Genomic DNA, 24971 nt, shown 5'->3' with positions numbered 1-24971 from the left:
TTTTGCAAATTACCATGAAGTTCAACTTCATGGTAATTTGCGAGCCCTATTAGCGAAATCGCTATTTTTTTAAACTTTAATACATTGCATTTAAGGAATCTCAATTTGAGATTCCTTAAATGCAAGTAATCCCAATTTTGCGATTTCTTAATTTGCGGTTTCTGCATTTGGGATGATGCATCCCAAATGCAAAAATACCGGTCGCAAAGGGGCAGATCCTGAGAATCTGCCCCTTTACGAGAGGATTTTACCTTGATGAATCTATGCCATAGTCTTAATTCATTCGATTTAGCGAAAAAATCTGATTGCCCATCACTATTAAAAGCTCCTAAAGTGAGGGTATCACAGGTTTTTGTCTTGTGAAAAAAAATTTAATCCCATAAAATGTCTAGCGCTCAAAGTAGATTCCTTTAAACACAAGCGCATTCTAAGACGACACCAATTTGATGTGTTTAAGTTTATCTTTTAGTAGAGAAGGCAGAGTCTAAACCCCCCAGGGGCAGTGCATTCGGGGAGGCTAATCAGCAAAGATCACCGTTGTCGAGAACCGCGCAAATGAGTTCTTATTTCTGCTCCCAGCCTCCATCCCCATTGGGACTGAGGCGCTCATAAAAGAGCGAGCCCTGAAGCTGTTTCTACATTCACTGCTCTCTTCGCCCAAATGAGTGCAATGTGCAGTCAGACCAGCTGAAGGAGAAGGGAGGGGTGACCTGCAACAGGGGCACTCCTAACTGAGTGTCTGGCTCCTCAGAGCCACAGAAGGAACAAGGAGGGCCCCCTGCATCCACATAGCCTTTTAAAAAGACTGGTCCACTGGCAGAGTAGGGAGGGGTACCCTGCCTTCTCAGATATCAGAATGAGAAGACAGGTAGGGGGCCCTGCATCCTCAGATACTCGTAGGTAGGTTCATGACCCCTCAGATCAGCTGAATGATCAATCAGGCATACCCTGCATCCACAGACACTTATAAGAGAGTGCGAGTCCCCACAGCTCCACTGTAAGAGCGGACAAGGGCCCCTTCCCTGCATGCAGAGACACTCTAAAGAGAGTGTCTGTCCCCTCAGGTCCCCTGAAAGAGCCGGAAGGGCTGCCTGCTTACACCGACCCTCATACGAGAGCACACAGGGGTACCCTGCATCCAAAAACCCTCTGAAGAGGATGCTGGCTAGACCCACAGATCCTCCGGTGGAAGAGATAGGTGGTCTTTCCTACACAGACACTAAGACGAGAGAGTGCGGTCCTGCAGGTTCAGTGTAGATGCGGGCGGGGGCCCCATGTTGATCCTGAGAGGAGAGTGGCTGGCCCCACAGACCAGCTGAAGGAGCAGGCGAGTGTAACTAGGATCCAGGAACTCATCAAAGAGAGGGCTTGGACCCTAAAATACACGGAAGAAGTAGAAGGGGTATCAACAGAAAGAGTGTGGCTGGCCCTCACATCCACAGAAGGAGCATACAAGGTGGTCGTGAGCCAACAGACAGTCAGAGCCTCACATCCACCCACACTCAGAAGAGATTCACTGACGGGGAGAAAAGGGGTGCCCTGCCTCCGCGGACCCTCAGAAGAGAGATTTAAGAGACTTCTGAATGAGAAAGCAGAAATTTAGGAGAGAGCATTGCTACTGCCATTTCACTGTGTGCCAACTGAATACACACAGTTAACAACTGCACCCAGGTAACGAGGCAGCCTTTGTCTAACCGGAGACAGTCAGGGCAGCAGAGTGTTATTTCCCCACTAGTCAGTCTACAGATGATGAAACCTGCACTGCAAGAGTTATGTTGTTTGACAGCTGGTTTTGTCGCCCATCACTAAATACAGGGCACAAGTCCTAAAACAAGAAGTGGAGGGACGCTATCACAGGGAGTGACGTCACGGCCAGAAGTGACATCACGAAAGGTGGCTTGCCCCATCGGGCTCATTGCCTCCCCTCGCTCACCCCTTAGATGCGATTGCATCTGCGAAGTCAGCGCATGTGCAGCGTTCTGTGAACTCCGATCTCGCCCAAGAGAGGGCAAAGAGTGAAGTCCAGCTGTTTGGCGGGGGGGGGGGGGGGGGGACGGGGAGGGGGGGGGGACGTCCACCCGGTAAAATAAGTGGGGGGACGCCGTCCACCCACGTGGTACCCCTACTCGATCCCTGACTAAATAGCCGTAGTTGCGCAAAATTGAGATTTATAAGTTGCACATTTGTGTCATTATCAAAATAATGTATATATGTGTTGCTTACCTCAGCAACTCTTGAGGTGAAATCCTGTTTAAGTGATCTTAACAGCAGCTATAACTCCCCATAAAAATCATAATAAAGGCAGAGGCATTGCTGCAGTCTCTTCGTCCCAGACAGTAGTGGCATTGGTCAGAGGAGAGTAGAATGTCTTTCAGAAGCTGCCGCGGGCCCTTCCTCTGCCAGAGGTCTGTGGTGTATCTTCTCACATCGTATCTCATGCCAGGGTCTGTCACCCAGATCTCACTGCCCAAATGCCTCCTCCCGAAAGACAAGGTGAATGGATTCTCAAGAGATGGCGCCGTCATCATTGGCGCGACCTTCCCCATCCATGACTCCAGGGTCTACCAGGACGTCACCTTCAGAGAGCCCGCCTCGCCAGACACCTGCCAGACGTAAGTTATTGAGCGGTCTCCACTCGCAACCTCAATATTTGTTTTGAGCCTAAAGATGAAACTCTTTGCCATGATTTAGAGTTTGGTGGTACTGCAAGCTTCTCTGACTTCTGAGGTAAAATCATCAGTTGATTTTTCTCAGCCTAAATCGTAGTGATGGAGAAACTAAAATATTTTAATTCTGTTTGAGACGTGCCACTCATTTCAGAAATCTGAGGATTTAACTTCCAACCCGACTTCGAAAATTTATCACCACTTTATTGCCTTATCAATACATCGCCTGACCCTGCCTCACCTGCCAATTACAAAAACGTTGCTAATATTTTATTTTGGGGTGCGAGGTATTAATAGTTATTTTAGGAGACAGGGCTATTAATACAGATTATTTTATGTCAAGTCTTTTGAATAACATAAGACAAAGGGAGGCCACTTATATGTTTATACATGTACACAGAGTAAACCATTAAATCAAATTCAATTTGAATACAATATTTGCGGGCAAGGATATTCATTTAAATATATTAAAACCAAAATAAATATAATTATTAATGTAAGATAATGAATAAAAACAGGGACATATTCGTTTTTCTTCTCGGGGAAAAAGTTGCAAACACCCATGCTAAATAAAACAGGAAATAAATGAAAAAAAAATGTAAGCGGAAAAAAAACCTAGGTGGTAATGTAATTTAAGAAATATTGGAATATATCGAGTAAACGTTTAGGGATATGGTTTTGCATAAACATATACATTTAATTACAACTTTGTTACATGCAAACAGTTTGGGTTATGTTAATAAATCAAATGTAAAAATACATTGATTGTATTCAAATATTAGGAGACAAATTTAAAATAAATAAACAGTATTTGATTGCATTTTTTTAGAGGTTAGGTAAATTACAATATTTACTCAAATTGAAATGCATACTATGGGAAAAATGCAATAAAAATTAAAATTAAGAAAAGAATAGTGAAAAATAAAGAAAATAATGTAAAACATAGGTTAGTAGTAAGATACTTATAAATCTTGCCCGAAACATGTAGAGGCTGGCGAGGAACTGGATGCGATATAGTGAGAAGTTGATATAATTCTGGGCGATATTGCAATATAAAACATCCCAAATAAGGCTTATTGACAATAAATCGGCTGAGCTCTAATGTCTTCAGCTAGCTGTGAACTTCAGGTCCTGTCAAAGCATTGTGGATTCGAGTATGTTACTAATGAGAACATTTGGGGATGGGATGGCTGCAATCGTCAGTGCGCTGCACGTCACTGTGTGAGTGTATTTTCAGGGCATTAGATTCCTCTCAGCACTACTGAGAATATCTACAGGACTACACAGAGGGGGCACAGTAGGATGCTGAGATGACGTTTACTCAAGCAGATATGAACGTACATACATTGTGCAAAATTGTTCAGGCCCTAGCGCGAGAATAAGGCTAGGTGAAACTTGTCAGGACTAGGAGGATGTTATAGCTGAGAAGATAAGCAGTATCAAAACTTCCCACACGTGATGGCATTGTTTATATTGGTGAAATTAGTTACTTTCCCTGCGACGTACCTCAGGAGATATACTTAAGGGAGATTAGAAACTGATAAAAACACATGCATTAGGAGTTATATATAATCTGGGAGGGTGTAAATGCTGTTTAGGTAAAACTGGCAGAACTCAAGTCATGTGTGAGACACAATAACACGGTTTGTGGAGGCTAACAACTGGAATAAGAAGAGGTGGTGGCACAGGTGAGGTTGGAGATCCATTAGTAGTAAAATATGGTCCCCTGCTTTGGTATCATGGTGAACGACGGGACATAAAGTGGTGTAGACAAAGGAAGACAACCTTTAAATAACAGGATTGTGGCTAAATATATGTACACCAGACTAATAAGCATAGAGGAACAATGAAGCAAATATATATATATATATATATATATATATATATATATATATATATATATATATATATATTGATCACCAAATTGCCCGAAAGCATATATATAAAAATATGTAGTAATTATTGTTGCATTATATCTGAAGCTATTTGGGGTTAAACCTATTTTTATTTTTTGCATTTTAAGTTTAACTAGTGGCATTGTAAATTTTCATTTTTTCATGTTGATAAATTGTCAATATTTATATTAGTCGACAATAAATATTTATATATCATAATAGCAGTAGAGACCTGGCTTAGCGAGAATAAACACATCTTCATAACAGAAGTCCCTGAACTAGTTGTCATGTTAATAAGTAAAACAGAGATGCTCTAACAGAACAATTGTGCAGTGTATAACCACTCAGTCTGCTGCATTTTCAGATTTGTTTCTGATAACTATCAATGGCTGCAAGCCATGGTGTTCGCGATTGAGGAGATTAACAAGAACCCCAACCTCTTGCCCAACATTACTCTTGGATTCTGGATCCACGACTCCTGCATGATACTGGAAAGAGCTCTCAAGGGGGCCCTTTGGATGTTGACTGGGAAAGAGGAACCAATCCTGAACTACCAGTGTTGGATCCACCGCCCTCCTGCTGCCATCATAGGAGACGCTGTATCTACCCGTTCGATCATTCTGGCACGTATCCTGGGTCGATATCAATACCCACAGGTAAGAATCACATCAGGGTTACTGAAGGTCACCCTAGGATTGAAGTCATTGGCTGGGGAACTTTGAAGGGACAGAGACACCTAATATTAGACTTAATCTTCTAATATGGAGGGCATGCATTAGGTAAACCTGCATCCGGAGAACAGTGGCCTCAGGGGTAATATATAGGAGAGGAACTTAAACATAGGATTTGAGATAAAGGTTTTCAACTATAAATTTGACAGCATGAACAAAAATGCTGATGGAGTAAAGAAAAATGAATCATGGCAAGAGAGTAGAATATAACCTCTCAATAGAAGGGGGCCCCTGATATGGATAAAGGTAGAGAATAACAGGGGAAACAGACCATAGAAATCTCGGCAATGAGAGTTCTCTACCTATTTTATTTAAGTTATGCAGTAAGTCAATTGTATAGCCACAAAAGAACCAGTGCAAAAAATGTGAGGTACAAGTGAGCCAAAAATGTGAATAGAAAAGTATCAAAGAGGTTTATTTGATAAATATAATAGTTGAATGCATATATCACAATAGGTCAAACATTTCTAAAGCACATCTCACCAAACACTCAAGCAAACCTCATGCATACCAATTCATATATACACATTCTCACACGAATAATCAATATAGTCCATTCATTCACAACAGGTCAAGATATAAAGTGACAAAAAAAGTGCTTCATGTGTCTATAGACAAATACAGGAGAATATATGCTTCAAGGGTCTTGAATTAACAGGTTCAGATCTAGGATATGCCCAACACAATATTTAGAAACAAGAAATCAATAAGTAGGGCTATTTGGTGTCTCATATTATTCCAACAATTGGAATCCAGCGCCGATGCGCGTTTCGGTGTTTACCCTAGATTGAGCGTCACCTTCCTCAGGGCATCCAAATTAGAGACACAAAAAGAAAAATGGTCGGGTGTGTCTGGTCTGAAAACACCAGCACTCAATTTCTGGAGAAACACAATTATTCCGAACAATCCAGAGGTGTGTGTAGTCTGATGTTAAAACATTTGTTCCATTATGCGAATGATGGGCTTAATGAGCAGTTAAAAAAGAACGCGAAGGCCTGAGCGAGGGCACATCGAGCGGTTTTGATGGAAAGTAGCAGGCCAGCACACGGTACTAGTTCAGGGTATGGGGGGGAAGAAAAGGGATCTATTAAAGACTGTGGATAATGGGCCAGCGAAGCAGGGCTGCTGAACGCATTCATGGGATCAGATTCATCCCGGGATAATAAGGAGCTTGTTTGAAAAGGATAGGATAGCAGTACTGGTGAGCATTTCTTTGGTCCGAATTTAACGGAGAATGATAGATGCTGGTAATGGGGAGGCCGTATGACTATGGGAGCTCTAGGGGCTGAGAGAGTAGAATATGCAAAATAACTCCTATTTGGATTCCCCAATTTTCTCTTTATAAATTGTGGTTTTCCAGTGAAAGTTCATAAAACATTTTAGAAACCAGAAGCTGCCTGCACCAGTTTAGAGATGGAAATAGAATACACAAGCCACCATTTAACCAGGAAGCAACTAAACTTTTACATGTTTCCTGAAGGTCTGTATTCTTCAGGTTGACCACCACCCCTCCGGGTCATTACGGACAGTTTCCAGATCAAGACTTTCATTTGACTGCTTAAAGCATTCGGGCTGCTGTTGTACTTGTTTGCTTCCATTGGACTGATTAGACTAACAGGCCTGATAACAATGATTTGTAGGTTTCTGTATACTTGGCGTTTATGGACCTTAGCTGCTCTTCGACTGCATACATTATGGCAAGTTATTGGCTAATATAAAGGAAATGAGGGTGGAGGAGCTCTAATTACATTTTTAAGCTCTTTTTATACTCTTACACCAAGGCCAGAGTCTGGTATTGGAGAAACGGAGAGTGTAAAGAAGAGTTTGGCATTCATAAAGGAGTGAGGCAGGGTTGCTTTATGGCTCCCTTCCTATTCTTATTAGATAATATTAATATTGAAAAACATTATTATTGTAAGGCAGTGACAAAATGTCCATGTAGACCCGTGTCCTCTTCCCTTCTGCTTCATTGGGATGATGCTCTACTTATGTCATGGACAGGAATTGATTTACAGTGCCTTCTCAATACTTTTGTGACCTTTATGCAGAATCTTGATCTTAGTGCAAAATTGTGGTGACCCTTCACCATGATTTTAGGACCAACAAAAAATAAATCTTGTCCCCATTTTCTAAATGGCAGTAAGACTTTGTGTTATCTAGGCATCCCTTTTGATAATCAGAATTATTGGGGCCACTTACAGAACATCAGGAAATTGTTTTTTGAGAAAGCAATTGTGGATGTAAAGGGTTTTACTGCTAAGCTGGGTTGAAAGCTGGTAAAAGAGCTGTTGGATGTCTATGCTGCTAAATGTGCCCCAGTAGCAACTTATGGAGCAGGGGGTTGGGGTCATTTAAATTTCACGGTTTTAGAGAGGATGGAAAATCATTATCTCAAAAGACTTCTGATGGCCCTCCTAGTTAGCTTCTCTACTATTTGCCTTCAGGTATTGTTGCCCTTTATAGAAGATGGTCTAGCTATAGTACCGCTACTTCTGTGGCATTCCATCTGGACAAAACCAAGTCCTGTATTAAATAGGGACATAGCAAAGAATTGGGGGGGGGCGGAGATTTATCAGGGGACATCCCTTGATTACAGAACATCACATGGGTGTGCCTGGTGTTGGGTGCTGGAAAATATTGTGATGATTCTGAAACCCTGCTGACAAGTAACAAGAATAATTATAAAGTCATACTGATTTCATATAGCACCAACAACAGAAGAAGATCAGATAAATTGAAGGTGAATGTTACCTTTCATGCTACTTTACTAATTTGCAGTGGCATGCAACCTTATAATATATTGGTCACACATCAACAGCATAGGTTGCTTTTAGGATTAAACGGATTAAATAATTTTTTTAGGTGGAAGTCATAGCAAATGGACACAGCTTCCTGCCTACATCCATAGGCCTGCAGAGCAAGATATAGATTAGATTAGAATACTTGTATAGCGCATGGCTGCCTCAGCAGTAAGACGTCCCAGCACTGAAGCAAGACGGAGTGGGGAGCAGGTGAGGAGTCAGCATTGAGAGAAAAGGAGTCAGCATTCGGAGAAGAGCCAGTTCTTAACTAGCCTTCTCAAGGCCTGGTGATCAGAGTTGCTACAGAGGTGTAGAGGGAGGAAGTTCCATAAGGCGGGGGACAGTCGCCTGAAGGAGCGACAACCAGATCTGGTCCTTCATATACGAGGAATTCTTGCAAGAAGCAAATTAGTCGAGCACAGTGCTCGTGAGGGTGCATAATGGGCGCACAGATCGCTCAGGATTTCTGAGCCGATGTCTGTCAGAATCTTGTGCGTGATACAGAGCACCTTGAAGCGAACTCGTTGTTCAAGGGGCAGCCAGTGCAGACGGTGGAAGAGGATGGAGACATGGCAGTGCTTGGGGATGGCAAACATGTCACGGGCTGCAGTGTTCTGGACCCGCTGCAATCGGTTCATCACAGACTTATGGAAGCCCAGAAGAATCACATTGCAGTTGTCCAATCGGGCCAGTATGGGTGATCAGCTGACGCGTTTGGGCGTCAAACAGACCAAGTATTGGCTTAAGGCTACCAAGTAACGCAAAACATTTCCCAGCCACTGATTTAGCATGCGTGTCAAAGTTAACATCTTTATCAAGCATAATTCCCAGATTCTTCACCACCGATTTACGGGTGGGAGAGGCTCCCAGAGCAGGAGGCCACCATTCATTGTCCCAGAGGTGGGAATCTTTGCCAACTTGAAAATTCTCAGATTTAGCTAAATTCAACTGCAGAAAGTTGGCTACTATCCACTCTGAAATGGCTGATAGGTCTTCTTTGGATTTCGCTCTATCCTGGCTAGGAGTATTTGACAGGGTGATCACCAATTGGGTGTCATCTGCATATGACACCAAGCAGATTCCCTGCGCTTTGGCCATCCATGCCAATGTGCTCATATAAACATTGAAAAGTGTAGGGCTCAATGCTGATCCCTGTGGAACTGCACAGCGGAGTGGGTGAACACAGGAGACAAAAGGGGGAGCTATTACTTGGAAAGTCGGATCGGCCAAAAAAGACGAAAACCACGATAAGGCTTTGTTGCTGACCCAGATCTCCTCCAGATGGAGAAGCAGGATTTCATGGGAGACGGTATCGAATGCCACACTCAGATCCAACAGAACCAGTGCTAAAGTTCCTGGCATCCAAGCTGGTCCGTAGTTGTTCTACGACTGTCAGCAGAGCAGACTCGGTACTATATCGTGGTCGGAACCAATTTTGGGAAATATCTAGTATAGAATTAGCTTCCAGGACACATAGGCAGTAATACACAGCGTTTAAGCCCACAACCCGGAGGCCGGCCACGTGTCAAGCAATATTGTAGTTATGCCAATTTGTATCTTCCAATTTTGAGAGAATGAAGGAAGTAAACACATTTAGAAATGAAAAAAAGAAAACAATACCAACACCAAGGGCCAGATGTAGGTATCCAAATACCGGTCAGTAACGGCCGAAAATACTAATTTTCGTCCGTTACCGACCGGTATTTGGATACTGAGATGTAGGGCCACCTAAAATACAGATTCGGTAATTTTACAGAATCGGTAATTTTACAGATTCGGTAAAATTACCGATTCTGTAAAATTACCGAATCTGTATTATGAGATGTAGGTAGCACTGTAATCAGTGCTACAGGGCTTTAAGAATGTGTTATTTGCCACCAACTAGAAGTTGGTGGTAAATAATGAAAAGCCTTGAAAAAGCATTTTTTTTGCTTTTCAAACGGTACAATGTTGCAGACATACATGCCGTTAGGCCATGTATGTCTGCAACATGTGCACCCATACACGACTGAGGGGTGCAACAGGGTGTCAAAGTGACACCCTGCCAGGGGCGCAACTAGGTCTTAATTTCGGGGGGGGCTAACATGGCAAATGAAGGGGCGTGGCTAATGTTAATCAATGGGGCGGGGCTAAAATGTCAGATAAACGGGATCGATTAATGCTCAGGTCAAGTGGAGAAAACATGCAACCCTAAAATTACCCCCTCGCAACCCAAAACCCATTACCACCCTGAACCCTGAAATCATCCACCTAGAACCCCAAACCCACGCCGATCCCTAAAATTACACCCTTACCCCCCAAAACCCATACCCACCCTGAACCCTAAAATTACCTCTGGCTCCCCAAAACCCATACCCGCACTGATCCCTAAAATTACACCCTTGCCCCCCCAAATCCATTACCACCCTGAACCCCAAAATTACCCCCAGGCACCCCAAAACCCATACCCACCCTGAACCCTAAAATTACCCCCTGGCACCCCAAAACCCATTACCACTCTGGACCCTAAAATCACCCCCTTGAAGCCCAGAAACTCATACCCGCGCTGATCCCTAAAATTACACCCTTGCCCCCCAAACCCATACCCACCTTGAACCTTAAAATTACCCCTGGCACCCTAAAACCCATACCCATGCTGAACATTAAATTCTCCCCCTGGCACCCCAAAACCCTGTGGCGTCACTGGGGTTGGTGTCACCCGGTGCGGGTAACTCATGGTGTCACCCCCTCACGACTTACCGCATGGACCACCTCTGTCAGAAATGTACGGCGCTAGGTACTGTCTTACTCCCTCTAGCTCCTTCTCTCTGTCTAGCTCCCTCTCTCTGTCTTACTCCCTCTAGCTCCCTCTGGTTCCCTCTCTCTGTCTTACTCCCTCTAGCTCCCTCTCTCTCTCTCTTACTCCCTCTAGCCCCCTCTCTCTTACTCCCTCTAGCTCCCTCTCTCTCTCTCTTACTCCCTCTAGCTCCCTCTCCCTGTCTAGCGCCCTCTAGCTCTCTCTCACTCTGTCTTACTCCCTCTAGATCTCTCTCTCACTCTGTCTTACTCCCTCTAGATCTCTCTCTCTCTCTGTCTTGCTCCCTCTAGCTCCCTCTCTCTCTCTTACTCCCTCTAGCTCCCTCTCTCTGTCTAGCTCCATCTCTCTCTGTCTTACTCCCTCTAGCTCCCTCTGTCTCCCTCTGTCTCCCTCTCCCTTGCTCTCCCTAGCTTCCTCTCTCTCTGTCTTACTCCCTCTAGCTCCCTCTCTCTGTCTAGCTCCCTCTAGCTCTCTCTCTCTCTGTGTCTTACTCCCTCTAGCTCCCTCTCTCTCTCTGTCTTACTCCCTCTAGCTCCCTCTCTCTGTCTAGCTCCCTCTAGCTCCCTCTCTCTCTGTCTTACTCCCTCTAGCTCCCTCTCTCTCTGTCTTACTCCCTCTAGCTCCCTCTCTCTCTGTCTAGCTCCCTCTCTCTCTCTGTCTTACTCCTTCTAGCTCCCTCTGTCTCCCTCTCTCACTGTCTTACTCCCTCTAGCTCCCTCTCTCTGTCTAGCTCCCTCTAGCTCCCTCTCTCTCTGTCTTACTCCCTCTAGCTCCCTCTCTCTGTCTAGCTCCCTCTAGCTCCCTCTCTCTCTGTATTACTCCCTCTAGCGAGTGTGAACAGCATGAGGAACAAGCTTGCACAGGGAGCGACAGTAAAGGTGAGAGCAGATGTGAGGCTGCAGTGCAGATTGGTGTCAGCCCATGTGTTGGTGTCACCCGGTGCGGTCCGCACCCCCCGCACCCACCTAGTGACGCCACTGCCAAAACCCATACCCACCCTGAACCCTAAAACTGCCCCCCTGCTCCCCTGACACTCGAAAACCCACACCCACCCTGAAACCTAAAATGTCCCCCCCTCACAAACCCAAAACCCATACCCGCACTGAACCCTAAAATGAACCCCATGGCACCCCAAAACCCATACCCACCCTGAATCCTAAAATTGCCCCCCTGACACCCGAAAACCCATACCCACCCTGAACCCTAAAATTAACTCCATAGCACCCCAAAACCCTTAACCACCCTAAACCTTAAAATTACACCCTGGCACCCCAAAACCCATACCCACCGTGAACCCTAAAATTGCCCCCTGACACCCGAAAACCACACCCACCCTAAACTCTAAAATGTCCACCCCCTCATACCCTAAAACTCATACCTGCCCTGAACCCTAACAACCCCATGGCCCCCTAAAACCCATTACCACCCTAAACCATAAAATTACCCCCTGGCACCCCAATTCCCATACCCACCCTGAACCCTAAAATTACCCCAGGAACCCCAAAACCCATGCCCTCCCTGAACACTAAAATTACACCTGGCACCCCAAAACCCATTACCACTCTGACCCCCAAAATTACCCCTGGAACCCTAAAATTACACCCTTGCCCAACAAAATCTATACCCACCCTGAACCCTAAAATTACCCCTGGCACCCCAAAACCCATACCCACGCTGCACCCTAATATTACCCCTGGTTCCCCAAAACCCATACCCACCCTGAAGCCTAAAATTACCCCTGGCACCCCAAAACCCACATCCACCCTGAACGCCTAAATTACCCCCTGGCCCCCATACCAGTCCTGAACCCTAAAATTGCCCCCTGGCACACCAAAACCCATTACTACCCTAAAATTATCCCTGGCACCCTAAAACCCATACCCACTCAGAATCCTACAATTACCCCCTGGCACCCCAATTCGTAACCCACCCTGAACCCTAAAATTACCCACTAGCACCCCAAAAAATGAACACTACAAACTTACACTACATATTCATATTCGGAGGGGACTCTCCTCTTTAGAGAAAGATACATGGCCCTGTTCACCATTTATCTGGTGAGGTGCGCTGTGGATGTGAATTCCCTACAAGTGCATGGACAGCAGGGGGAATGGGATGTCCAGTGCAAGTGAAGCTTTTCATTTGTAAATTAATTCCTTCTGGCGTCATAGCCCAGGGTTTGCGGTCTGTGCACTTGTATGGAATACACATCCATACAAGTGCACAGACAGCAAACCCTGGGATATGACACCAGCAGAAATTCCTTTACAAAGGAAAAGCGTCACCTGCACTGGCCAGCCCTTTCCCCCTGCTGTGTGCATCTTCCCACTCCCACCCCATGCTGAACACATCAAGTGCTTAGGTGAAATCCCTGCCTTCAGGCAAGGATATCACCTCGGCGCTAGTAAAGGAAAACAAGAGGGGGGGGCTGGGGGTTTACTTGATACTGTTCAGAGGCTGGCTGGCTCGGGCTGCCGGGCCTCTCAGAATGCATCAATAACAATGACATTCTCAGCTCCGATGCGCAGTCATCTCAGTGCGTGTCAATTAGCCCGGGCTGAAGAAGACGACGGGGGGGGCTGAAGCCCGGTGAGCCCAATGGGTGTTGCGCGCCTGCACCCTGCCACCCTTCAATGTTTCCCCCAATTACCGAATCGGTATTTACCGATTCGGTAATTGACATTCATTCCTATGGGCCTCCAGGCCCATAGGAATGAATAGCAATTACCGAATCAGTAAATACCGATTCGGTAATGACCGAATCTTACCGATTCGGTAATTTAAAAATAATAATTACCTACATCCCATTTACCTACTCTTAAATACCGAATCGGTATGATTCGGTATTTAAGAGTAGGTAAATCGAGATTACCTTTATCTGACCCAAAGTCTCTCCTAAACCCAAGTTTGGTCACAGATCAACAGCATCGGTTGCTTTTAACTAGATTTTGCCCAAACATTACAAACTTCCTTGTGGTTTTCCCTCTGAACCATGAATGGTCGGATGTCCTTCCCCCTTGCCCATGTGACTCCCACTCAAAGCAAAGCTCTTTACATTAATTTTTTTGTGGGTTGTATGTGAAACATTGGAAGATTTTTAATATACCTTTGTTGAAATGTTTACATTTTTCACAATGTTTGTCAGCTCTTAGGTATGTTCAACCACTTCCAACCCATTTATTTTGTAACTCTATTGTTAAATATTTGGAAGAAGTCAGAAATATTAGAAGTTTGGCTATGCAGCAACACCATTTAAGGGATAATGATTATGCCTAAGTTAAGCTTCATAGTATTTTAGCTATTTAATTTTTTAGCTGGTTGCAGGGAGTGTTTGATATTGGCTGATATTTTACTGCATATTTAATGAGTTTTATCATAACATATTTTGATGAAATTGTTTGTGTATTTTTGTGTAGTTTTATCTTTTATGGCTAGGACTTTGCTTAACCGAATTAAGATTGATTTGACTTTGATTTGTAGACAAAAAATTCAGGGATGGACACGATGCCCATAGTGACCTGAAGTGAGGCAGTTGTTGGGTCTTTGCATGTTTAAAGGTGATAGAATAGAATCTTTAGATGTATTAGAACAGGGGAGCTGGAATGTTTTAATTCAAGTTGGGGGGCCAATGTTGTATTCCTTTTTTTCTGCTGGTCACATTCTTGATGCTGAATAAAAGGATCTCAAAACTTACCTGAGATAGAGGCAATATTTCACCGGTAATGACTGACCCACTGCTCCAGTATCTTGTATGCAACGCTGTGTGGTTGACTTACCAGTCTGGCTTTGAATATTGGAATGGTTAACTACTTGTCCCAGGGGCACTTTACATGAGAATCAGATACTTTTTTATTTAGCACAAATAAGTTAGATGGTTTGCTCAGAATCACAGAATTTTGAGCCAAGGCCAGGATTCGAGAACTCTAATAGTGTTCCAAAGTAGGCAGTTCTGATCACTAGGGAACATCTTATCCCCTATTGCCCTTCTCCCTGTACAGTTCTCCAATTAAGCCCCTCTTTTACTGCAGTTTAGATTGCCCCATCATTTGGCATATATTTGGAAGCTTTGTTGTGTGGTTGGACACCCACATCTGTTTGGTACTATGGTTTGATTCTGTGGTCAAGATAGGAATTGTGGTCCATGCAGGATATAACCACACCACTTTTCTTCCAATCAGCACCAGGTGAGTCAAATATAAAATGGAGCAAATGGAAGAAAGTCTTTGAGCGATATTCCAAGGTGTGTGAGGCATCAATGAGTTCTGAATGTGAAACTGCTCTGCTGCTGCATTGTTTGGGGTTAGATGGGCAGGAGTTATTTGATCATCTTCCTGCATTTGTTGACTTAATGTTATATGGTGGGGAGGGGGATGTTGAAATCTAAAGGTAGATTCTGATTGATATGCTCTATCTATGTAGTATCTTTATATACCAATAAAGGTAGGTAAAAAAAACAAATTCATACAGCCCATTCAACGTAATTGAGTCAGTAAAATGTCCTCCTATGTCAGCAATGCCACTATTAGACCTGGCATCATTGGGGTGGGTTTCCCCTGTATTTTCGCCTTTGCCTCCCGTCATTTTTCTGTCTGTTGGACTTCGTTGTTGCTGGTCTAGATGCTTTGAGCACTTTGCCACAGCTGTTCAATGCCAAAGTTCAAGTGCTCCTTCAGTAAATTGTTTTTATGAATTTGTGATTCCATCATTGTAATATTTGATTTACAGGTAAGTCCCTAGTACAGTACACTGTGTGTGCACAGGGCCTATATATTAAATGCTGCTAGTGGACCAGCAGCACTGATTCTGCCACCAACATGAGCAGCCTGTAAAGATAACTCAGACGTGCCACGGTAGTGTCTGTGCGTAGTTTGGTACTTCTGCCATGTTGACCTTGCAAGTGCACACACTTGCAAGGCCCTAACCTTCCCTCTTCGTACATGTAAGTCATCCCTTAGGTAGGCCGAAGGTACCCCGGTGGCCAGGGTGCAGAGTATGTGAAAGGGAGGATATGCCCTGATGTATGTGGCTTGTTCTGATGGTGAAATACTGTCAATTTTGTTAATTGATTCTTGCCAGAATGTCTCTATACCCTTTTTTAACGGAGTCAAGGACTTACATGCGTAAAACATATGTATAGTATCAGCGAGCTATGCTGACACCTAGGGCATTGATCAGTCTCTTGTTTTCCCCCACCGAAAAGTTTTGCTGGAGTATAATATAAGTTAAACAGGGTTTTATACTGTTGCGCCTTGGGGTTTGCCGCCAAAAATATTTTTCTCCCCAATTCTAATGACACATCCAAATCAATCTCATCATCCCCTATTTTTGACGCCCACCTTGTCTCAGTTTTACCTAAATCGTCGGGTATTGTTTCCATCAGTATATTATAAAAGTCCCCGATCCGCCTGTCCCCCCGGTACATCTTGTCCACTAGAGGTATTGCTCGAAGGTTAGAATTATCTGCGGCCCGATATCAGACTTAGGACTACCTTTTTAGAAATACATTGAAAATGATGGACACTGGGGTAAGTATTGAACAACTATGATCTTACTCCTTAGTGAATACAAAATAGGCTAATCACTAAACGGTGTCCATTAATCTTCCCCCAGAAATGACCAGGGACTAATGAATAATCGGTGGCTACCTGCACTCTCCCACTTTTGCTTCTTAAAGATATAAGGTAATTACGAAAGGAATTTAGAACTATAGACATGCCAATTGATTCCTAATTAGGGACACTACATATTATATATTACTTTTCCTAATACATAGGACGCCAGAGGACTCCCACAGAGCTTTACTAATTGATGACAGTAACCTCCAAAGAGATCCCCCTGATCAACCTGAGCGACGTTCAATATCCACACGTAAACCAGGAATACTAAATTCATTGAAGGTAATCATACAAACTGCCCCTAGTAGATACTCTCATAATCCTAGTAGAGATAATATACTGTATCTACCCATCTTTTGCCACCACACAGGGCCCTCACAGAGACTATCCAATTTATGAAGGCAGTCTCCACAGAGTTCACATTTGAACCATCTCATTGGTGATCAGAATTAAAGGATACACCAAGAAGATTAACTGTAAAGGTAATTCTTCATATCACATTCAGATTGTAGCAACAATTGTTACTATGTCTCATATGAATAATACCAAAATTTTTTAGAAATTTTTAGAATTACCACATCACCTAAAGGAACGTGCCCCCATAAGGTTGGATGTCACATCAGTTCCGAATAGAGAGGATCTTGTCTTCTCCTTTCAAAGGTACTCATATAATTCCATTCTAATGAGTTTCTGTATGGGTAGGAAATGGACAGTCCCCCATGTGCTCCAGTAATTTCAAAAAACTGGTCGTAATACAATATTTGATTACGGATGCGCTACCCTAACTTCATCCCTCGGGCTGGTGTAATATCTACAAACCCTAGCCTCCCAAATGGTTCCCCCTTTTTTCCTCCCAAGACCATACCACATGCTTAATAAAAGAGGCGAAAATGTGCCCATTTTGTGTAAAGAAACAACGTGACACTGTACTTGTCAGGCAATCATGCTAGATAACATGGGTCTACCTTGTAATACTGTGAATATGTGAATAAATTGATGATCAAAATGTAATAGATCCTCTACTAAATAAGATGTTTCTTCTTTTAGAAACCCTGTCCTGATGAAGGTCAAAATCATAGATACCGAAACGCTGCGTCGACAACTTGTGTTCTTGTGTTTTTAAATTTATTCCTGTGAACCCATGTACATTTCTAAGTACATTTTTATGTTTTTTTAAATTGCTACTATATATTAACTGCTGTATTTTGTGAATTAAAAATTGTGCAAGTACATATACTTTGTGTTTTGAATTGTGTTTTGATAATTTTCCCTCATTATCTGTGATTTATTTTTCATGTGGTTATGGCATCTGGTGGCTATTCGGCTTCCCCTTCCTTCCCCTTTACCCCATTGTCAATCTAACTGAGGAACCTCCTTCTCAGCCTTATCTATAGGCCTACTAGGGACTACTTGTCAGTTGCAACACTCTCTAGACATACCATCCGATAGCTCAGCTGGAAAAAGCGAGGATCCCCATAAAGGGGTGTATCAATTGCACTTGGGGATTTTAATAATCTTACTTACTTTTACCCATACCATTCTAGCTACTTTCAAGCACTTGAAGCGGACCTTTTTATAATAACTGGACTCCAGCTGTCTAAGATAAAGTCCTGTTGCTTCCTCCCCAATAGCTAGATGATATATCGATAGTAAACCATCCTCCCGCGCAGAGCTATCTGCTCCCAGCAGGGCACCCATTTGTTGCAGAAAAGCTGCCCAGTAGTAATAAAGTAAGTTTGGAGCAGCCCAACCACCTCTACAGCGAAAGGGTTAGTGTTCTCAAAGCGTGTCTTGTTTTTTGATAGTTCTAGATAAAATTTGAAAAGATAGAGTTCATTTTCTGGAATGCATTACCAGACAGTTCTAAAGGGATATAGCGGAATAAGTATAATATTCTGGGAAATATCTTCATTATTAAAACATTTACTCTACCCACTATCGTTAGGTGCAGCTTAAGACTAATTGACATGTGGACTACATTCACAAATAACAAGTATCATGGCTGAATGTCTCTCTTGTTTACCCTTGGATTGCAACATTGATAATGAGGAAATAAATAAAGATGAACAAATTGTGGTTAAAGAGTTAGCATTTGTCACTAAATGTGCTATAACTGTACAGGAATAATTTTCAACACTAGAGGAGGATGAAACCTTAGGGAAGGTGATGGACTATATGAAAAGAGGTTGCCCAAAGACTTCTGATGGGGATGCTTTCTGGCATATTGCATCTTGTTTTCTAAGAAGGTTGAATTTGATAACAAAAAGATGATTTGCTGAAGAACCCGTGAAGGTACTTCACATAGTAAGCACAATCCTTGTAAGGGTGAATCACTAAGGTCACTAAAGATACCTGGGCTTAACCCTCTACTAGTTTGGCACCAAGTAGCCAGCGGTAACTTAGAGGTAATGGGTAAAGTATTTCGTAACACTCAAATTGTAATTAAATGATAATACAACCCATTTTAAAAAAGTACAACACAAAATGATACAAATTGAATAAGTAGACCAGGAGTTATGAATGTTAAAAGTTTTAAGTGGAAATAGCACCAAGAAGCACAAAGTGCCAGTGATAGTCAATGGTCACAGCAGAACATGACCTATTTGCAATTTGATGCTGATCCAATGAAGCCCAGGTCAGATACACTAATCAGATTCGCCCTAGTCAAAAACTTTACCTTCTGATTTTAGTTCTTTAAGTCCCAAGCTACCACAGGATTACACTTCTAACGCCATCAGAACTTCAAGGGAGGCACTTAGAGACTCACAGGGTGTCAGGTAGAGGCCAATCAGTAGGGTCCAATCCAGGTCCTGTTGCCGCTTCTCTGGGCAGTTGCAGGAATAGGTCTCCTGTAGATTGTTGTGTTCCGATAGCTTAAATAAGAGGTCAGCCAGCTTACTCTTGGAGTCACGTCTGGGGTCTTGGGTTCAAGTCAAGCAGGTCCAGTATTCCTTCAGGTCCTCCAGACATCAGGGCAGTCCTACTTCTGATTCTTGACAGATCCAGGACTGTTGTGATGAGTTTTTCTGGGGATTTCACTTTTATAACCAGTACCAGCCTGTGGGTGGGCGACATTCCTTTTTCTATCCCCTAAATTAGTTCTGGGCTGTTCCTCCACTCTCACTGGGTTTTGTGCCAGTCTGACTACAGAGACAAAGACATAGGGCAGGCCTGTTCAGGTTCAGGTCAGGTTCACCTGCTTGTGACAGGGTAGGCTCCTCTGAAGTGTAATTTGGTTGGAGCATAGCCCCCAGGCAATGTACTGTCAATTGGGAAAGTCCCCAACCAGAGCCCATTTTTCACTATCTTGTAGCATTACATATTTCACCATAGGGGAGACATCAATAACCAGGAACAGCGGACCACTCACACAAAAGCTCCAGAATCGTAAGGCATGAACATACTAACTTTCCCAAAAGCATAATTTCTAAAATAGTTATTTAAAATCGAACTTTACCATTAAAGATGAGTTAAAATGATTGCAATTATTGTAAGACATAATTTCCTAGTTGCTCCCCAACTGTAATTATCAATTATTAGATGTAATAGTGTAAGCTGGTGTTTTTCGATAGGAGCACCAACCTTGGTTACAATGAAGAATGACTTTGCATGTTTTTCACTGTCAGGCCATGTAACACATTAAATATGTCCAACTATTTAATACCATGCACCTTGCCAAATGGGTTGGTAAGGTCTCCCGTAAGCGTGATATCGAAGTATTAAAAAATAATGTTTAAGCCTGCCTAAAGGTTTATTTTACCAAGTCGAAATGGCAATTTAAAACTGTACACAAACAGGCTACAGACCCAGGTACATGTTTTACAGTGCTTCTTTAGTGGGTGGCACAATGAGTGCTATAGGTCCACTGGTAGCATTTAATTTGCATGCCTTTGGGTACATATATTACCATATACTATGGACTTATAAGTAACCCTGGGCGAAGTACTACGCTATGCTCCAGTAGTTTGCGAAGTTTGCGCTACTTCGCGAATTGCACGTAGCACAGTGCAAAGACGTGTAGCATAGCGTAGCGTAGCTGTCATTTTTTGCTTGTTCGCAGTCCTCAACGTCAAGTTGGCGACTGTGAGTGTGCAAAATGACATCCCAGCGAGACTTTTTCCTTGTTCGCAGTCAGCAACTTCAAGTTGCCGATCGCGAGCGTGGAAAATAAACCTCCCGGTGAGATTCTCAACGCGGGGAGGTCAGGTTTCTCATTGCACGTGGTCGTGTATGCTCACGACTGCTCGCAATGAGAAACTATCAGTTCGCGTTGAGAAAGCTTCCGCTCGAGTAGAAATCTACTAGAGCGGCAGAAAACGACCGCCCACACTGTGCAAGTTGCAGTTTGCACTGATTGCACAGTGCGGACAAGCATCCGGCACTGTGCAATCAGTGTGAACAGCATTTTGCACAGTGCACTATGCAGTTCGCGTAGCTGGCGTAGTGCTTAGCACTACTACGCGAACTATGCCCAGGTTTACTTATAAGTAAATTAAATGTAACAATCAGGTGTATACCAATTTTATGAGGTTTGGAAGGGAGAACATGAGCACTTTATTACTGGAGTGAAGCAAGAGGAGTCTTAAAGCCAATTAAAACAGGTTCAGCAAAAATAGGTTATTGAAGGTAAAAATCTGTGGGAATACCACTCCAAAGACTAGTTGAGCCCGGATCTTTATGGGGCAGAATAGTAGAACTGGCTCATGAATGGCATATCAAAAGGCAGACTATAAAGGGGAGGATAAGGGAATCGTTCTGGTGGCCTGGGTTAGATTAATCAGTTCATAAAACAATGCATATTCTGTGCTGTAAGTGACAAATCACAAGTGATAGTAACACATTCTGTAGAATCAATTCCAGTTCCACATAGAACTTGATCCAAATTGGCCACTCACATAATCAGTTCCTTAAGTGGACCAAGCAGTCAAATTAAGTATGGCATAGTGGCCAAAGATGACTATTCTAGGTGGCCAAAATTCGGTTTTGTGAATAGTATAGCTGCACCAAGTTTAGTGAATTCCTAGAAAAACCTGTTTTTTATGGAAGGCATGATAGATAGAACTGTGAGTGACAATAGCCCAAACTTTGTGACAAAATAATTTGAAGATTTATTTCATATTGTGGGAATTAAGCATGTATCGATTTCCTTGTTCTATCCAAGGAGTAATGATCTGGTGGCAAGATGTAACACATTTGTCAAGAAGAACTTTCAACTATGGTTTAGAATGAATGTGAGAGTTGAAAAAACAATTATGTGTAATTTGCACCACCTCAAACTCAGATACCATGGTTTCTCACTTTTCATTGCTGAAAGGTATATTATCTGGCACTAAAATGAATAGGCTTTTACTAAAACAAATGATTTAGTGATAGATTGTTTATGTGAAGTAGGGGCAAAAGAAGAGAAGCACAAAGTAAATAGACAGTGAGCAGTAGAAAATTGTGAGCGAACAGGGGTGAGAAAGGGAGGGAGAGGTTGCTGTAGAAATGGAGAAGAAAGCTATCTTGTTTCTCTGTTGTCATGAGTGTGACTCAAGTAAAGTGGAATGTAATGACATTTGAGAATGGGAGGTTTTGGAACAAAGAGAAATGTTCAATTGCACCGAGGACTGAATTTAACTCATTGAAACATGATATTGACCACGAATCTTTGCAGACTTAGGTGACTACACCGAGATCTTTCACACAAGTCCTCCTTTCGATTAAGTTAGAAGACAATATAATATAATGGGTTTTGTGTTTCTTTGTTATTTAATCTTTGTCTGTTTTGTATTTTGTATAAGGGGCAAAGATATGTTTGGGCTTTGTATGTTTAAGGATGCTACCATAGAATCTTTGATGTATTAGAAAACGAGGGCTGGATTTTTTCATTCAACTTCAGGGCAGGTACTGCAATCCTACCTTGTCTGCAGGTCACATACATGATTATGAGAAAACAAATTTCAAAACATAGCTGAGATAGTGACATCTTTTCAGTAGTCTCAGTAGTACTCCAGAATATTTCAAAGGAATTTCCTGTAATCAAATACTGAAAATGTATTATTGCCCCCTAGATGAGTTCTGGCATACTTTTGGTCGTGTTATGTTTTTCTTCCTCTACTTTTCCCTCAAGTTATGTAGCCTGTCCCTTTTGAGGTTTATCAATATTTCCTCCCTCTGCTTCACCTTCTTTCATTAGCTGTTGCTGCTACTAGGTTTCTGTCTGTGGCTCTTTTCGACCACTGTTTGTGGTTCTTCCAGTTCTCCATTCTGCAACATTCCCCGGCTCATTTGCCATTGCTTTTCATTTGATAATATTTGTAGTGCATTTGTGATCTCTTTCTTAAGTACTTCATTGGCTCCTGACCATAATTCAACCTTGGTTCCTGTCTATTTTTTGTCTTCTGTTGTCAGAAAGTCTTACTGTGAATCCTGAATTGGCTCCTGTCTGTCTTGCTCTCTTTCTGTAATATTTCATGTATTTAGTACTTCCTCCATCCCTGTCTGTGGATGTTGATTGTATCCTGACCGTTTGACTCCTCCTTGTCTTATGTATTATCTTCTTTCTGGCTCTTTTTTGCTGTTCTCTCTGTGTATGTACCTTGGTCACTGTAGGAGGCTCTTCCTTAATCCCCTAGAGTTGCTATTCCTTGGTGCACAGTTTATTTTTATTTTTATTTTATGTTCTTGTATAGCGCAAGAATCGACCCCTTGCGAGGTATCTCCGCGCTTTGCTCGCAGGATGGAGTAGTTGCTATAGAACAGAGAATGTGGATGAACACTGATGTTTAGAAGTATTTAGTCTTCCTGGAATAATACAGTTTTTAATTTCTTCCTGAAAGAGAAGTGATTGTCGGTTTGTCTGAGGTCAGCTGGGAGGTTGTTCCAGAGCTTGGGCCCTACCAAAGAGAATGCTCTGCCCCCTTGTCTGGTTTTTTTAACAAGGGGGGTTTTGAGTAGCAGTTGATTGCTTGACCGCAAGGCTCTGTCAGGTTTATAGACAGGTAGCTTTTGGGCCAGGTAGTCAGGACCTTTCCCGAACAAGCACTTGTGGACAAGGCAGCAGATCTTGAATTTGGTGCGTTGTCTTATTGGCAGCCAGTGCAGTTCACGCAGCAGGGGTTTGGAGGGAGTTCTGGGGGGGGCATTCAGAACCAGTCTTGCTGCAGTGTTTTGGACTACTTGGAGGCGATTTATGGCACTCTCATTTGCTTGAATAAGGAGTCCGTTACAGTAATCAATTTTACTGATCACCATGGTCTGCACTAGGGTCTTTCTGTAGCTGTCAGAAAGGTAGGGGAAGACTCTTCTTAATAGGCCGATGGTGTGAAAGCAAGACCCAGCAACTGCATTCACGTGTTCCTTCATGGTAAGGTCCCGATCCAGTTTCACCCCTAGATTTTTTACTGTAAGTTTGGGGGTGGGTACTGGTCCCAAGTCAAGGGGCCACCAGTCGGGGGACCACAGTAAGGATGCTTTCCCAAAAAGCATTAGCTCCGTTTTTCCAACGTTGCATTGGAGGCGGTTGACAGCCATCCAATTAGAGATGGCCCTCATTCCTTCTGCAAAGTTGTCCCTGACGTTGGAGTTGAAGGAATGGAAAGGATAGAGGAGCTGGGTGTCGTCAGCGTAAGACACCGGGGTGAATCCATATTTTCTCACAATCTCAGCGAGGGGGGCCACGTACACATTAAACAATGTGGGGCTTAGGCATGAGCCCTGTGGCACCCCCTTCGTGAGCACTCTGGAAGCAGAGCGGTATGGTCCCAGGCTGACGGATTGTGAGCGCCCGGACAGAAAACTCTCCAGCCAAGAGAGGGCTTGACCTCCTATGCCCACACCCTGTAGACGGCTCGTGAGGATCTTATGGGACACCGTATCAAATGCGGCCGACAGGTCTAACAGCACCAGAATCATTGAGCCTCCTCTATCCTGTGACATCTTGATGTTATCGGTCACAGTGAGGAGAGCAGATTCGGTGCTGTAGTTGGGCCTGAACCCAGATTGGGAGTGGTCCAGGCCCCCTGTCGCCTCAATGAACCTGGACAAGTGGATGTTGACATGTTTTTCGGCCAATTTACCCAGGAGGGGCAACAAGGAGATGGGACGGAGGTTGGAGAGTTCTGCCCATGGGGAGGTGGTATTTTTACGAATAGGATTCACCACTGCCTCTTTCCATTGTTGGGGAAGTTTGCCTTCTGTATAGGAGAGGTTCAAGACTCTCTGAATAGAGGGACTGAGATAGGTGGAGAGCATGTTCATCACTCTGGGGGGAAGAAGGTCAAGAGGGGACCCTGTTTTCGTGGTGTTTAATAAGGATTTTATCTCATCCTTAGAGATTTCCGGAATCTTAAAGAAAGTTTCAGTATTGGTTTGTAGACAGGGAGCGTGAAGCATCTCTGTGTTGTTGGGGTGTTTGGCCAGTATTTTTTTATAAATGATATCAATTTTTTCCTCGAAAAATAGGGATATTTTGTTGCACAGATC

General features: G+C 43.3%; 1 protein-coding gene across 1 annotated transcript in view; it reads left to right on the top strand.

Moving 5' to 3' along the window:
* Window positions 1–2364: 2364 nt before the first annotated feature.
* Window positions 2365–24971, top strand: part of LOC144797887 (extracellular calcium-sensing receptor-like) — an 80425-nt gene continuing 57818 nt past the window's right edge. The window contains exons 1-2 of the mRNA XM_078668690.1: window positions 2365–2612; window positions 4926–5217. Of these exons, the coding sequence (XP_078524816.1) occupies window positions 2365–2612; window positions 4926–5217 (540 nt within the window). The remainder of the gene's footprint in view (window positions 2613–4925; window positions 5218–24971) is intronic.

Source organism: Lissotriton helveticus, chromosome 12 (genome assembly GCF_964261635.1).
Source record: "Lissotriton helveticus chromosome 12, aLisHel1.1, whole genome shotgun sequence".
Lineage (NCBI taxonomy): Eukaryota > Metazoa > Chordata > Amphibia > Caudata > Salamandridae > Lissotriton > Lissotriton helveticus.
Note: the sequence above shows the minus strand (reverse complement) of the source record. Positions and strands in the feature narration are given on the sequence as shown.